We start from the raw sequence: 14,088 nt of genomic DNA, 5'->3' as shown, positions 1-14,088 counted from the left end.
GTGCTTAAAAAAAATGAGACTATAATTGCAAGTAGCCAAGGACATCAATATAGGTTATAAAAATGACTGAAAAAAATAATGCAGCTAAAAGAGAAATATATCTTCATTCTACGGCTCTTGATTCCCACCTACCACACAGCTTCCGTTCATTTTGTTTGTGGGACATGCCTATTGATCATAACATGTAAGATTTTTCACACAATTGGTTCTTTGAGGAAAGAATCAGTCCTTGTCACCCTACATAGTAGGATTAGGCCTATAGGAATAGGATTGCCAATGTTAGTTGTCTGCAATAACGCAGTGAGGACAATTTCCATATTAAAACTCCCTCTTGTAAATGCATTGACCCTCATGAAACAAAATCTAATCCACTATATGTTGAACCAACTCTTTGTCAATTTCCTCATAACAAGCTTTCTATCATGCACTTTCGAAGGGAATTGATATTTTCATGATAGTAGTATATTTATTTATTTTTTGTCTAAATCATAGATATTCCTTATAAGGGGCATATTTATTCGTGGCAAAAATATCTACAACCTGGTAGGACTAATTCTCCTAGTGAAATTTTTTTTCTTTATGTAAGGTTAGAAAATGAGACCTTATTTAAAGAAATTAAGCATGTAGCACTTAAAATGAGTATCCCTTGATTCTGAAACCTCTCACATGGAAGGGAGTTAAAGAAATAGCAGAGAAAGGTTTGAATGAAATGAATACGCGGTTAATACAGAATCTTAGCTGAATGTGAAACAAAAATAGATGGGAAGTGACACATGCAAAGAGAGCACAGAAAGTGGGGAGGATCCTTTTTCATTGGTCAATTTCTTTTGCTGTCTTTCAGGAAAGACAAATCCTAAGATGCCTATTTACCTTCTCAACGTGCCCTTGTGGAAACTTCCACTTCCTTCTATAATGGAAATTTTTTCTGCACTTTCATTTTCATGTTTGACAGAGAGAGGGCTTGGAGAGATAGGAGTGTCAATAAAAGAGAAAACAACACATGAAACAAACAAGTACTCTAGTCATTCTGCAAAGTACCATAGAACTTTGGGCCACTGCAATCTATGGAGAAGTTTGCCAGTGATAAATAATGTTGAAGCAAATAGGTAAAATTATCATAAACCCTCTTCTGAATGAAAGGGTGTGGCTGTAATTTGACACCCTACACAAGGCTTGAAAAAAATTTAACTCTCCACATCCTTAGCGTCAATGTTAGAGTACTTTCCGGCAATGAAAACCACCTTAAGTACCCCATTCCACAAATCATTAAAGTAAGACGATGATTGATTATGAGTGTCTATCTTCAACTATAAATGCTTCGTTGTGTTTAAAGTGCTACACCTTCTCTCTATCTTTTCTTTCTTTTCCTCTTCCTCTATCACTTAACACTTTCACCTACCAATGTCAACACTGAACCATCTTTTTGATCTTCCAGAACAGATATGTTACGTACAATGTGGATTCTGTACCACCATTTTAATGGTACTTTAACTTCAACTGCACTTCTTTGAGTTCATGTGGTTTTACTCTAACTGCACTTCTTGAGTTCATGTGTATTTTAGTATTACTTTCCATATTTCATTGTTCTCTTTCCAACTCAATTGTGAGATGCAGGTAAGTGTCCCATGTAGCAGTTTGTCAATGGTGGTGACAGTGAGATGTGGGCACTGCACAAGTCTTCTTTCTGTTAATATGATGAAAGCTTCTTTTGTCCCTTTCCACCTTTTAGCATCTCTTAGTCATCTTGAGGTGATAGGTTACCTTTCCAATTCTATGTTTGTTTTCTTTGTGTTGTTCAAGTGCTAGTCCATTGAGCCACATAACTTATCTTTAATTGGATAGCTAGATGTTTATGTCATTTTATTGGATTTTTAACTTTAAAAGCATTTGTGACTGTCTCCACTCTCCAGCCAAAAGAATGCAGTCCAGAAGTAGATGCAAATAAGAGTTTGAACAGCCATAGTGCATTCATGACAACTTATTCTGATTGTGAAGAAGAGGATGTGATTCCAATGAGTAATGTCGTGAACAAACGTATGTAAGGCAATGACACTTAGGATCAAGTTTAAACATTCAAAAGTAATAGGATTTTATTGGAAAATAAAACATTTAATACATTTTAGATACAAAAATGTAACAAATGTTTTGTTTTGTAATAAATTTTACTATTATTAGATGCTTAAAAACAATCTTAAATGTTGGGGTCAACAAAATTGTTAATAATAAGAAGAGTTAGTGTGTTTAAAGCAAGTTTTGTAAACCGGCATTCTTCTTCCTCATTAAAATGATATTTTTGATGCATGGATTATCTGCAGCCCCAGAGAAGAGACAAAGAACACCATCAGCCTATAACCGCTTCATCAAGTAATGATTCAATAAACAAAGTAGTATAGAACTAAACTTCAAGCTCTGAATTCTAATGTGAATATTGGTTTAATGCAGAGAAGAGATTAAAAGGCTAAAAGCTGAACACCCTGACATGGCCCACAAAGAAGCTTTTAGCACAGCTGCAAAAAATGTAAGGTCTAGTTTTTCAAACTTCTTATTGTTTCAACTCATTTGCAAACTATTAAGTCTTATAAGATTGGTGAGCTACGGATATTAGGGAAAGAAGGGTACTGTTCTTAAGCATTATCTTGAAAATATTTGTCATTTTCAGTGGGCCAATTTCCCCCCAACTCAGTGCAAAGGAGATGAAGAGAGCTGTAGCCAGACAGATCAACTTGCAGATCTTGACTCCAATGTGGACCCTCATGATGCTGAGGTATTGTTTGAAACTTTGAACAGGTTCTTCATTTAAAACATATAGTACTCTTTATAATTGAAGCAAATTACCTTAGCAGATATTAGTAGGAGATTCTTTGGTTTGACACTGTGTGAATCTATCTATACAGTGTTGTTGTCCTTATATCACTGGAATAATAGAAGTAGGCTCCATTCATTCAATAACAAAGACTTATGTTCATGGTAGTTGTCGATCAATGTGACATTGAGCCATTTATTAGAAGTTATTGTAGATTAATAATAAATTATAATCAGTTATGATACTGATTAATATGGTGTTCTCAAAACATTATTCTCAAAACTTTTAACACAGAATGCTCATAAAAAGTTTACTACGTGTTAGAAGCTATGAGATGAAGAAATTCGACAAGGAGGACCTAAAGTAACAATAACACTAAAGTAAATAAGACAATATGGTAATACTAACATAAAATTATACTCGTTATTCTAGTAATGACTTTAGCTAGTCACTTTCCTGACATGTCCTTCATGTGTGCTATCTTGTCTAGGCTAATGTAGATGTACTTCACATACAACTTTAAGCCTATTCTTTGTGATATAGTACTTCACAATTGTAATGACTGCGTCACTTCATGTGTGAAACTTTCAGGTCAATGAAGAAGAAGGTCAAGGTTTCCGTGGAAGAAAAGTCCCAAGAAATTCCATCTTGGAAAGGACACCATTTGAGTGAAGAAAGCTTGGCTTATATGGCATAAAAAGAAAGCTATTTTGTATCTTAACATTAGGATTGCCTTTAAATCGTTTTCCTTATGAAGAAAGATGCTCTTGGTAATGAAAACGAATTAATAGGGTCGAGAACTGACAATTTGAGACTTTAGGAAGTGCTTAATAATTGATAGTTTTATCTGACACCTTTCTTTTCCAGCATACCACCTCAATTAATTAGTCTTCCGGACCACAGAATTATTGTGTTTTTTTTTTCTTGGGTTTGTTTAAATAAATCTTTATTTGTTCAAGAGTTGCTTGAAGTTAATTCTCAGCGCGGTGCATTTTATCAAGGGCTAGCTAAACGGTACATGCTGGTGATAAATATAGCCATGACATATAATTTTAAAATGATAATATTTGAGTACAGTATCGCAAGTTTTTTTGAAATTATTCTCTAACTAAAGTTAAAATATTAATTTGATAATATATATTGACTTTAAATATCAACCTTTATTGTGTATTTTACTAAAATAAAACTCTAATTTCAATTAGAAAAGTAATGCCAAAATACAGTAATTAAATTTTTTCACCTCAAGACATCTCTACCCAGTTACCATAAAAATTCGTGCTTGCTAATTTTGTTTTATTATTCTAGAATCGATCTTCATATGTTATAATTTTCTCGGATTCAGGTTCAATTTTAGATGATTTTGATCTACAATTACCAATCACTTAATAAATAAACGCGCACATACATCCCCGGTACTAAAAAACTATGTCAATCCTTGACACCATCACTCTGGTTAAGAATAAATATCTAAGCCAGTAATAATCCCTGATCTGTCTGTAACTAAATAACGGTGCTCGTGCTGCCAAGAGCCATGTTGATAGTCCTAATATTAGGGGCGAAATTTTCATTAACTTTTCATATAAAAACATTCCCAAGTTAATACTATACGCATTATGTAAAGGTTAATCTGCAACATGCAAAGTAAGGTAGCAATATTCCTAAATACAAATTTAGAACATGAATTGGTATCAATTTCGACATTTATATAATCAGATGTTTATAACTACCAGTCACAATCTTGAGTCATCTAAAGTTTGGTCTGTGATATCATTGTAGGATGCATAAATACCAAAAGACAGCTTTGCACCTTACTGACTAAAAAAGAAAAAGTAACTACATAAGCTGTGCCATTTCAGCAGCTCTCAAGAAAGGATAACACCCATAATTGACCTGATCCACCACACGAACATGACCATTTTGTTGCAAAAAAAGAAAGGAGGGCGAAAAAAATGACACGTGGCCAAAGCGCATGCAATGTAGCTGAAACATCTTGGTCATCTGTAAGTCGTCTTCTAACTGAGATCAGACTTGTCCAAAGCTGCAACCAAATGTATGATCAGTTCAAACCAACTTATATTAGAAAATTAACATACACAAAGAATAGAGGAGGGAACAGAAATTACTGTTGTAATTCAGTAACAGAAAAGGTCAACATGGGTCATAAGCATGCGCCTACAACAAAATCGAACCAGCATCAAAGCATCCAGTGCATCCCTGCAATCCACCGTTATGTTAATACTACAATATTAAAACTAATTTTTTTCATGAGGAAGACACTACATGTCATTGAGAAATCAAGTATACACTCAATGGCATCGAATATCCCTTAAGGGATGCAGTTAGGGAAGTGCAATATTATACAATACAATACTTTTTGATAAGTTATGACAAATGTGATTAAATTCTTAATTTATGATCACTTTTTTATCTTACAAATTATGCAACAAGCAGGGTCTACATCTCTGCTTAAAATTCTTATCAGCTCACTGACAAGTCCAACAAGTTGATTTGCAGCTAAATCAGACGCATGAAGGCATGTTACGCTGAAGATAAGATTGAAAAGGTAATGAATATGAACTCGAGCACCCAAATAATACATACAGTAGTTGAAGTTGACTTATGAAACGAACACGGAGACTGTGTAACAACTTCAAAATACAACGAAATTATGACACCCAATTTACTTCTTGAATAGATCAGACAACACAAAAATGTTTATCCTCCAAGCCTGAAACATGTAAAAAAACTACAATTTACAGGGCACCGCGCTTGTCCGCAATATTCAATATACAAGATGGTGACAGACCCACACATTAATTTGGAGTTACTAACAAGTTGAACATAAACTTAACAAGCACAACGTTTTGGCACGCCTCACTCACAAATTTCCAAAAGCAGCATAATCCTTATGAATAAAAAGCTAATCAGACAGATAAACAAGTGAAAACCCGTTCAATTGTTCAGTCTCCGCAACCCAATATTGGGATAGAAAAACAGTAAAAAAAAATTAAAACTTTTAATTAATCCTAAAAAAAACAGAGGTTGGAAAAAGAGAAGAGTTGGGGGCACCGACCCTTCACTGCAATCTGCCTGCAGAAGGTCGAGATAGACATCCCATTTGTTTCCAATGACCTAAATGCAGAAAAAGAAACAAAGTGATCATCAATTCAAAATAAATAAATAAAATTTTCCATGTCTCTTTATAAATTAAAAGTCACGTCTTTTGCAAGTATAATCATCATAACAATTAGCATTGCTAATTTTATATCAATGAATACCGAAATTAATAATTTATTTAAAAAATCACTAAATTAAAAAAAATATAATACACTATCAAATTTATAAATAAAACTAAGAACACATACAATAATTTAGATTAAAAAAGTACAATTTATATTATTTTTACTAATTTTTAACTAATAATAAGAATGCTAAAAAAATATGATAGAAAATCCTCAACCTTAAACCCTAATTAAAAAGGTTACATTTTATATTTTAAATATATCGGTTGCAGCAAAAAGAGAAAGAAATAGATTGTCGGTCTGAGTGGGTACCTTTCCACAAGTGAAGCATCGAACGGGGATGATCATTGTTGGTCTGGCGTGCTCTCCCCCCTCAGTCACAAATCAAACCTAATATAAGCAAGGATTTTTTTTAAAAGGTGAGATATTCAGTAACTTTACAATTGAGAGAGTTTAGGAAATAATGAAAGGTTAATTTTATATTAATTGACAATAAAATTAGTGATTTAATTTAAAACATATTCATATTTTTTAATTTTTAAAATATTAAAAAAATTACAACCATTAATCTAAAAAAAATATTTCTATATTTTATAGTTACTGTGACAAGAACTTTTGTTAACTTAAACGTTATATTTAACATATTTTATTTAAAAATATATTTACTATATTAAAATTATGGCATTAAAAAATATTTATAAAAAATTTTTACTTAATTTTTATCATCAATTTGTTATAATACTGTCAATAAATTATCATTAGCAAAAATAGATATAGTAAATTTTTTATTATAAAATTTTTTTATTAATAGTTAATTTTAAATTTTATATAAAAATTAAATAAATTCATTATAAAAATAATTAAATTAGATATATTTTTAATCCTAAACATATGCCTATAAATCTCTAAGATTGTGCCTGTAATATCTCTCTAGACAACTTGATTAAAGATATAGCAAATCACCATAATATGGCTAATAATAATTATGCGTACAACATACATTTTATTTCCTATTATCCCCCTCAAGGTGGTGCATGGGGAGACCAAATGCCCAGCTTGCCAAGTAAATCATGAAACTGAGTGCATCCCAAAGTTTTTGTAAATGTATATGCAAGTTGTGTGTGAGTGGGAACATAAGATGGTTGAAGATTTTGACGAACAATCTCATCACGGATGAAGTGACAATCTACATCAATATGTTTGGTACGTTCATGAAAAATGGGATTCTTTGCAATGTGTAACACAACTTGATTGTCACAATAGAGTTGTATGGGAATGGAATGGGTGACTCCAAGACTTGAAAGAACACCTTTGATCCACTTCAGTTCACATGTGGTATTAGCCATGGAACGATACTCAGCTTCAACAGACGAAGGAGCCACTGTATATTATTTTTTGGTTTTCCAAGAAATGGGAGAATGTCCCAAAAATACAATCCATCCAGTGAGAGACTTACGAGTGAGTGGGCACGCGGCCCCAGTCAGAGTCACACCAACCATAAAGTCGAAGATCACAACGACTATCCAAGAGAACTCCTTGACCAAGATTACTTTTGAGATATCTAACCACTCGCAAGGCAGCTTCCCAGTGTTCTATTCGCGGTTGTTGCATGAACTGGAAAAGAACATAAACGCAATACGATAATTTAGGTCTAGTGAAACATAAGTAGATGAGGCATCCTACCAACCTGCGATAGCAATCGGGATTAGTAATAAGCTCGCCATTGGCAAGACCAAGATGATGATTTTGTTCGAGTGGGGTACTGGCTAGTTTCGGCCCAAGTAAGCCAGCCTCACTAATAATATCTAGAGCATATTTTCTCTGACATAGAAAAATACCTGCAGGTGATTTAGCAACTTCCACTCCTAAGAAATATTTTAACTTACCCAAATCTTTCATATGAAAGCATCTGCTCAAGTAATCTTTGAAACACTGTATGGAGTCATGATCATTTCCACATATAATCAAATCATCAACATACACTAGAACCACCAGTTGTATGTCTTTATCATGAAGTGTGAACAAAGAATAATCTGAGTAAGACTGCTGGAAACCGTATGCTTTGAGAGCCCAAGATAGTTTAGAAAACCAGCAAAGTGGGGCTTGCTTTAACCCATACAATAATTTGTGAAGTTTACAAACCATCCCTGAATGAGATGAGCGAAAGCCTGGTGGAAATTTCATGTAGATCTCTTCTTGCAAATCACCATGTAGGAACGCATTGTGTACATCCATTTGGTGAAGTTTCCAGCTCTTTGCAGCAGCGACCGCAAGAACAATTTGCATGGTGACCATTTTTGCCACTAGAGCAAAAGTTTTGTTGTAATTGATGCCTTCAATTTGATGATTTCCAAGAATAACCAACCAAACTTTAAACCTTTCTATGTTTCCATTGGAATGATACTTGATTTTATAGACCCACTTGCATCCTAGTGCCCTTTTTTGTGTTGGTAGGGGCACATCGTCCATGTATTATTATCTTCAAGTGCTTGTATTTCTTATTGCATTGCTGACCGCCATCTGTTATCTTTTACTGCTTCTCCAAATGTCATTGGCTTTTTCTCCATTGTCACGGATTCAAGAAACCTACAATGCTTCAATGAAAATTTTTTACAGTTAGCATAATGAGCGATAGGATATAGCACCTTTGATTGTTGCTGTGGAGTGGGTGAACAATTAGATGGACTCCTTGATGCTCTCACTGTATTGGTCACGTAATCTCAAAGCTTTACAGAGGGAACTCTAATACGCTTGCCTCGCCCAAATTGCTCCTCATTTTCTGGTTGTGCATTAATTGCACCATAAATTACAGCATGTTGTGTATCCTCAAGACTGGTACTCCCTTATTGCAATGCGTGTTTTACTGCCTGCCACCTTAGTGGTCGCGAGCTGCTTATTGTCAGCACTTTCAGTGTCAAAATTGGCCTCTCAATTCTGCATGTCGGTTATTGGTTTACTGCTGGACCTGTCAATGTTCTCTCCAAAAGGAAATTCTGCCTAAAAAAAATCAACATCTCTTGATACAAAATAAGTGTTGGTGTCCAAGTCAAACAATTTTTATCCTTTCTTTTTGTGTGGGTAGCCCACAAAAACGCACTTCTTGCTTCCAGTGGCAAATTTATCTCCCTTCCTTCCTTGGTTATGAGTGTAGCATAGAGATCCAAATACTCTAAGATGATCATAGGAAGGTGGTTTCCCATTCAGCACCTCATAAGGGGTTTTTCCATTCAGCAAAGGTGTCGGTGTCCTATTTATCAAATATCCTGCAATCAGAATACATTCACCCCAAAAAGAAATAGGAAGATTACCTTGAAACCTCAACGCTTAAGCGACATTGAGTATGTGTTTATGTTTTCTTTCAACTCGTCCATTTTGTTGAGGCGTTCCAGTGCATGATGTTTGAAACACGATTCCACGTTCAAGAAATTGTGTTCTCAAACATGTAAATTCTATTCCATTATCGCTTCAAATCATCTTAACCTGCTTTTCAAATTGTCTCTCTATTAAAGCAATGAAGTTCATTAAGGCATGAGGAGCTTCCTTTTTATCTAACAACAAAAAAATCCAAATTGCTCGAGAACAATCATCCACTATAGTTAAAAAATAATAAGCACCAAATGAAGAAAGTTTTATAAGGTCCCCATAAGTCACAATGAACCAGTTCAAACGCACTCGCGGCTTTATGATTGCTTAAAGAAAAACTATCTCTAGTTTGCTTAGCCCTTTGGCACACATCGAATGCCTTATTTCCATGGTTATTATTCTTGCTACTTGTATTTGAGACTAATTCAGTAATCTTCAAAGAGGGATGCCCCATTCGCCTATGCTAGAGATCAAGTGATATCACAGGATCAACTTTAAAGGCTTTCTCATGACGAATTCCTTTGAAATAGTAGAGCTCATCTATTCGTTTACCCAATCCAATCAGCATCCTCGAAGTGCAGTCCTGCATTACACACAAAGAATTAGTGAACTGCACTATACAGTTTGTCTCATCTATCAACTGGGTCACAGATATCAAGCTACAGTTTAATTTAGGCACATATAACACGTTGTTCATTTTCAGCCCTCCTTCAAGTGTTGTTGTTCCCTTTTTAGTCACAACAACTTTTTGTCCATCTGAAAGTCCCACGGACATCCTTGTACATTTTTCAATTCTTGAAGTGATTTCAAATTTCCTGTCATGTGGTTGGAAGCCCCTGTATCAATGATCCAAGTTTCTTTACATGTCATTCTTTCATTGACATTTCCCTTCTAATTATTCAAGATCTCTACCAATGTTTGTCATTGTTCTGTGCTCAACCCCATCAAGCCTCCATTGTCTACCTCTGTCGCTGGCTCAGGTGCTCTTTTAACAACTACTTGAGCAGTATTTGCTCGCACACCTCTGCCGCGTCCAGAGTTTATACCACATCCTTGTTGTTGCCCTTTCATGCAAGCAACTCCTTTTCCTTCATGACATGGCCTATCACTCAACCAATCTGGATATCCAACAAGTTGGAAACAACTCATGGTATCATGGCCCGTTCGATTGTAGTTTGAACAGACTATTCCTTTGTCTTTTGTGTCTCCACGTCCTCTCGTCCCTCCACCGGTTTGTACAACCAGACCAATAATCTCTTTCTTTTCTTCCTTGGTTCTAACAATGGCCTTCACGCGTTCTTCTTGTATCAAGATGGAATACACTCTATTCAATGTTGGTAATGGATCGGTTGCAAGAAGATTTGAGCGAACCATTCCATACAACACGTCGTCTAATCCCATCAAAAATTGATGTACCTTCTTTTCTTCCCTTCATCTCTCTAATTTTGCCTTGATGTCACATTTGCACCCTTCACATGTGCATGTTGGTATCTGCTGGTAATTTTTCAGCTTATCTCATAACCTCTTGAGCTTTCCATAGTAGTTCACCATGGTCATCCCTTGTTGTTTGCATTCAGCCAGTTCTAATTTTAGTTGTTGAATCCTTGGTCCATTCACAACTGAAAAACGTTCTTTAATGTCATCCCACAGTTCCTTTGCGTTCTCCCTATAGGAAATAGTAGAACGCAGAGAAGTTTCGATGGTGTTTAGGATTCAAGACACTACCATAGATTGCACGGTCCACCAATCCTCAATTTCTGGTGAGTCTTCATCCGGCTGCTTCACAGTGCCATCCACAAACCCCCATTTACGTCGTGCACGTAACGAGGTTCTCACAGCTTTTGCCCATTCTTCATAATTTTCACCCCGCAGTTGAACTTGGGTGATTATGCTACTTGGATTGTCGTTTGAATTCAGGTCATATAGAGATGACTTCTTCTTCACCACCCCAGGTATTTCTACAAATTTCTCTTTCTCAGAACCTAGCTCTGATGCCATAATAAATTATGGAAGAATTTTTGTGTGTTATTCACATACAAGGATCATTCATATATACACGATACCCTGCTCTATTTTGGTATCAGGTTTCCTAAACATATGCCTATAAATCCCTAAGATTGTGCCTGTAATATCTCTCTGGACAACTTGATTAAAGATACAGCAAATCACCCTTAATATGACTAATAATAATTATGCGTACAACAAATATTTTATTTCCTATTATGTTCATTATGTATTATGTGAGAATCATGGAATTTCAAGATCCTAAAATGGTTTTCTGCAAATGTTAATTTTAGAAAACTTGTATCATGAAAATCTTTCATATGATATTAGAGCATTTTGGTTGTGAAATTGTGATTCTCCATAAATATCTTTTCCCAATTAATATGAACCCTAATTTTAAAAATTGAGAATTCAAGTTTCCAATTCACGTATGAACCTATGATTGTATATTTGAAATCGACATTGTCCTCCAAGTACGACTGCGTGAAATTTTACAACAAATAACTCATTAAATGTTATTATTTGCATTATTATGTATTCAATTATCGTATATCGATGACCCTAAATTGCCGAGCGTAACATGTATTCTATTGGTATTAAAATAATAGAATTTACTTTAGGAAATATTAATTGGCATGTGCAGTATGATTTCACAATTTTATGATTGATTGACTACCGATTGCAAATTGTCGTACAAATCATAATTGGTTAATTGTCAATTATCTGTAATGTGCAATATTAATATTATCATTATTTTATTGTTATGTTTTAAAAGAAGCTGTAAGATGCTATTTTACCTGCACAGTATTTGATAGAATGACATAGGTACTGGAATTTGCTTATGAAATTAATTGATTGCCAATAGCAGTATAATTTCATTATTGATTAATTGCTAATTGCTAGTTGCCAATTGTTGTACAATTTAAAAGTTCATTAGATGATCATTGTGGTTAAAAATCAATTTGTTTTGGAATTATAGTAGGTGATGAATTTTGTTAATCACCAAAGTGGTCAAAATTTATAAATTTTATTTAATTCCAAAATTGATGATAATTTATTTCAAATACCTATAGGATAATGGATGCTAAATATTTTATTATTGGTTTATAGGTATGTATTGAAATTCATTGTTATGAGACATTTCTGAATCACCCAAAGGTTGATTAATTGTTCTTATAATTAATGAGAATAATTGTAGGTAATTTGTATATGCCATTAATTTATTTATATACCCAAAGGTATTAGATCTTTTAATTGGTACATGTTTTATTGGTGACTGATTGTGTATTGTTACCATCATTAAATGTTATGTATTCTGATATATCACCCAAAGGAGAACATTAATATACATTAAATGGTAGAATGTTTTGTATGTGTAGTGTGTGTATTTATGTCTCAAAACAGTTATGTATGTTTTAATTATGCAGTAAATGTTCTCAATATTTCGCACTCTAGCATTTCTTCTGTACCAATTTTTAATGGGCTTAACTTCTCTAACTAGAGTGAACAAGTTCAATTTCATATTGGTGTTTTGGACCTTGATCTTGCTCTTCAGGAAGAGAAACCTACTGCTATTATCGATACTAGAAGCAATGAAGAAAAGACCCATTATAAAGCTTGGAAAAGATCAAACAGACTTAGCCTGATGTTCATGCGAATGAGTGTAGCAGAAAATATAAGGACTGCTCTTTCTAAAACTGAAAGTGAAAAACAATTTATGAAAAATATGGAAGAGCGTTCCCAAACTGCTGACAAGTCTCTTGCAGGGACATTAATGAGTACACTAACCAATATGAGTTTTGATGGTTCACATACTATACATGAGCATGTCGTTGAAATGACGAATATTGCTACAAGACTTAAGACCTTAGGCATAACTGTGGATGAAAGCTTCCTTGCTCAGTTTATTCTTAACTCATTACCGATTGAGTATGGGTCATTCTAAGTAAGCTATAATGCCATGAAAGATAAATGGAATGTGCATGAATTGTACAATATGTTAGTTCAGGAGGAAACACGGCTTAAGAATCAAGGAAGTCATTCAATCCATTATGTAAGCCATAAAGGGCATCAAGGAGCTGGAAAGAAAGTTGTAAAGAAGCATGATAAGGGCGAAGGGCCATTGAAGATTAATGAGGCCTCTGCACAAATCTAGAAGAATAATGATAGAGATAAATGTCATTTCTGTGGAAAATCTGGTCATTTTCAGAAGAATTGTCTGAAACGGAAAGCTTAGTTTGAGAAAAAGGGTAAGCTCAATGCTTATGTATGTTACGAATCAAACTTAATTGAAGTTTCACATAATACCTGGTGGATTGATTCTGGATGTACAACTCATGTTTCTAACACAATGCAGGGATTCCATTTGATCCAAGCCATAAACCCAAATGAAAGGTTCATGTTTATAGGGAATAGAGTGAAAGGTCCAGTGGAGGCTGTCGAGACTTATCACTTGATTCTTGACACTGGACATCATTTAGATTTAGTAGAGACTCTTTATGTACCTAGTATATCTAAGAATTTAGTTTCATTATCTAAACTTGATGTTACTGGATACTCTTTTAATTTTGAGAATGGATATTTTAGTTTATTTAAATATAGTTATCTCATTGGTACTAGTACTCTTTGTGATGGTTTATATAAATTAAATTTAGATGGTTTGTATGTTGAAACTCT

The 14,088-nt window shown here is 34.3% G+C and overlaps 2 protein-coding genes and 1 pseudogene across 2 annotated transcripts; 2 read left to right on the top strand and 1 right to left on the bottom strand.

Annotated features, from left to right (window-relative positions):
- Positions 1 to 1,401: 1,401 nt before the first annotated feature.
- Positions 1,402 to 3,475, top strand: LOC113869456 (axial regulator YABBY 4). Its single transcript, XM_027505779.1, has 7 exons — positions 1,402 to 1,482; positions 1,615 to 1,749; positions 1,911 to 2,034; positions 2,316 to 2,364; positions 2,443 to 2,518; positions 2,660 to 2,764; positions 3,395 to 3,475. Exons 1-7 carry the CDS (start codon positions 1,402 to 1,404, stop codon positions 3,473 to 3,475), a joined length of 651 nt encoding a protein of 216 aa, XP_027361580.1.
- A 1,340-nt stretch (positions 3,476 to 4,815) lies between these two features.
- On the bottom strand, positions 4,816 to 6,393 carry LOC113869457 (annotated as a pseudogene).
- A 6,373-nt stretch (positions 6,394 to 12,766) lies between these two features.
- Positions 12,767 to 13,357, top strand: LOC113870431. Its single transcript, XM_027507023.1, has 2 exons — positions 12,767 to 12,781; positions 12,914 to 13,357. Exons 1-2 carry the CDS (start codon positions 12,767 to 12,769, stop codon positions 13,355 to 13,357), a joined length of 459 nt encoding a protein of 152 aa, XP_027362824.1.
- Positions 13,358 to 14,088: the final 731 nt, after the last annotated feature.

Source organism: Abrus precatorius, unplaced genomic scaffold, assembly GCF_003935025.1.
Source record: "Abrus precatorius isolate BTA unplaced genomic scaffold, Abrus_2018 Scaffold6, whole genome shotgun sequence".
In the NCBI taxonomy this organism is placed as follows: Eukaryota; Viridiplantae; Streptophyta; class Magnoliopsida; order Fabales; family Fabaceae; genus Abrus; species Abrus precatorius.
This window is presented reverse-complemented; position numbering and strand designations above follow the sequence as displayed.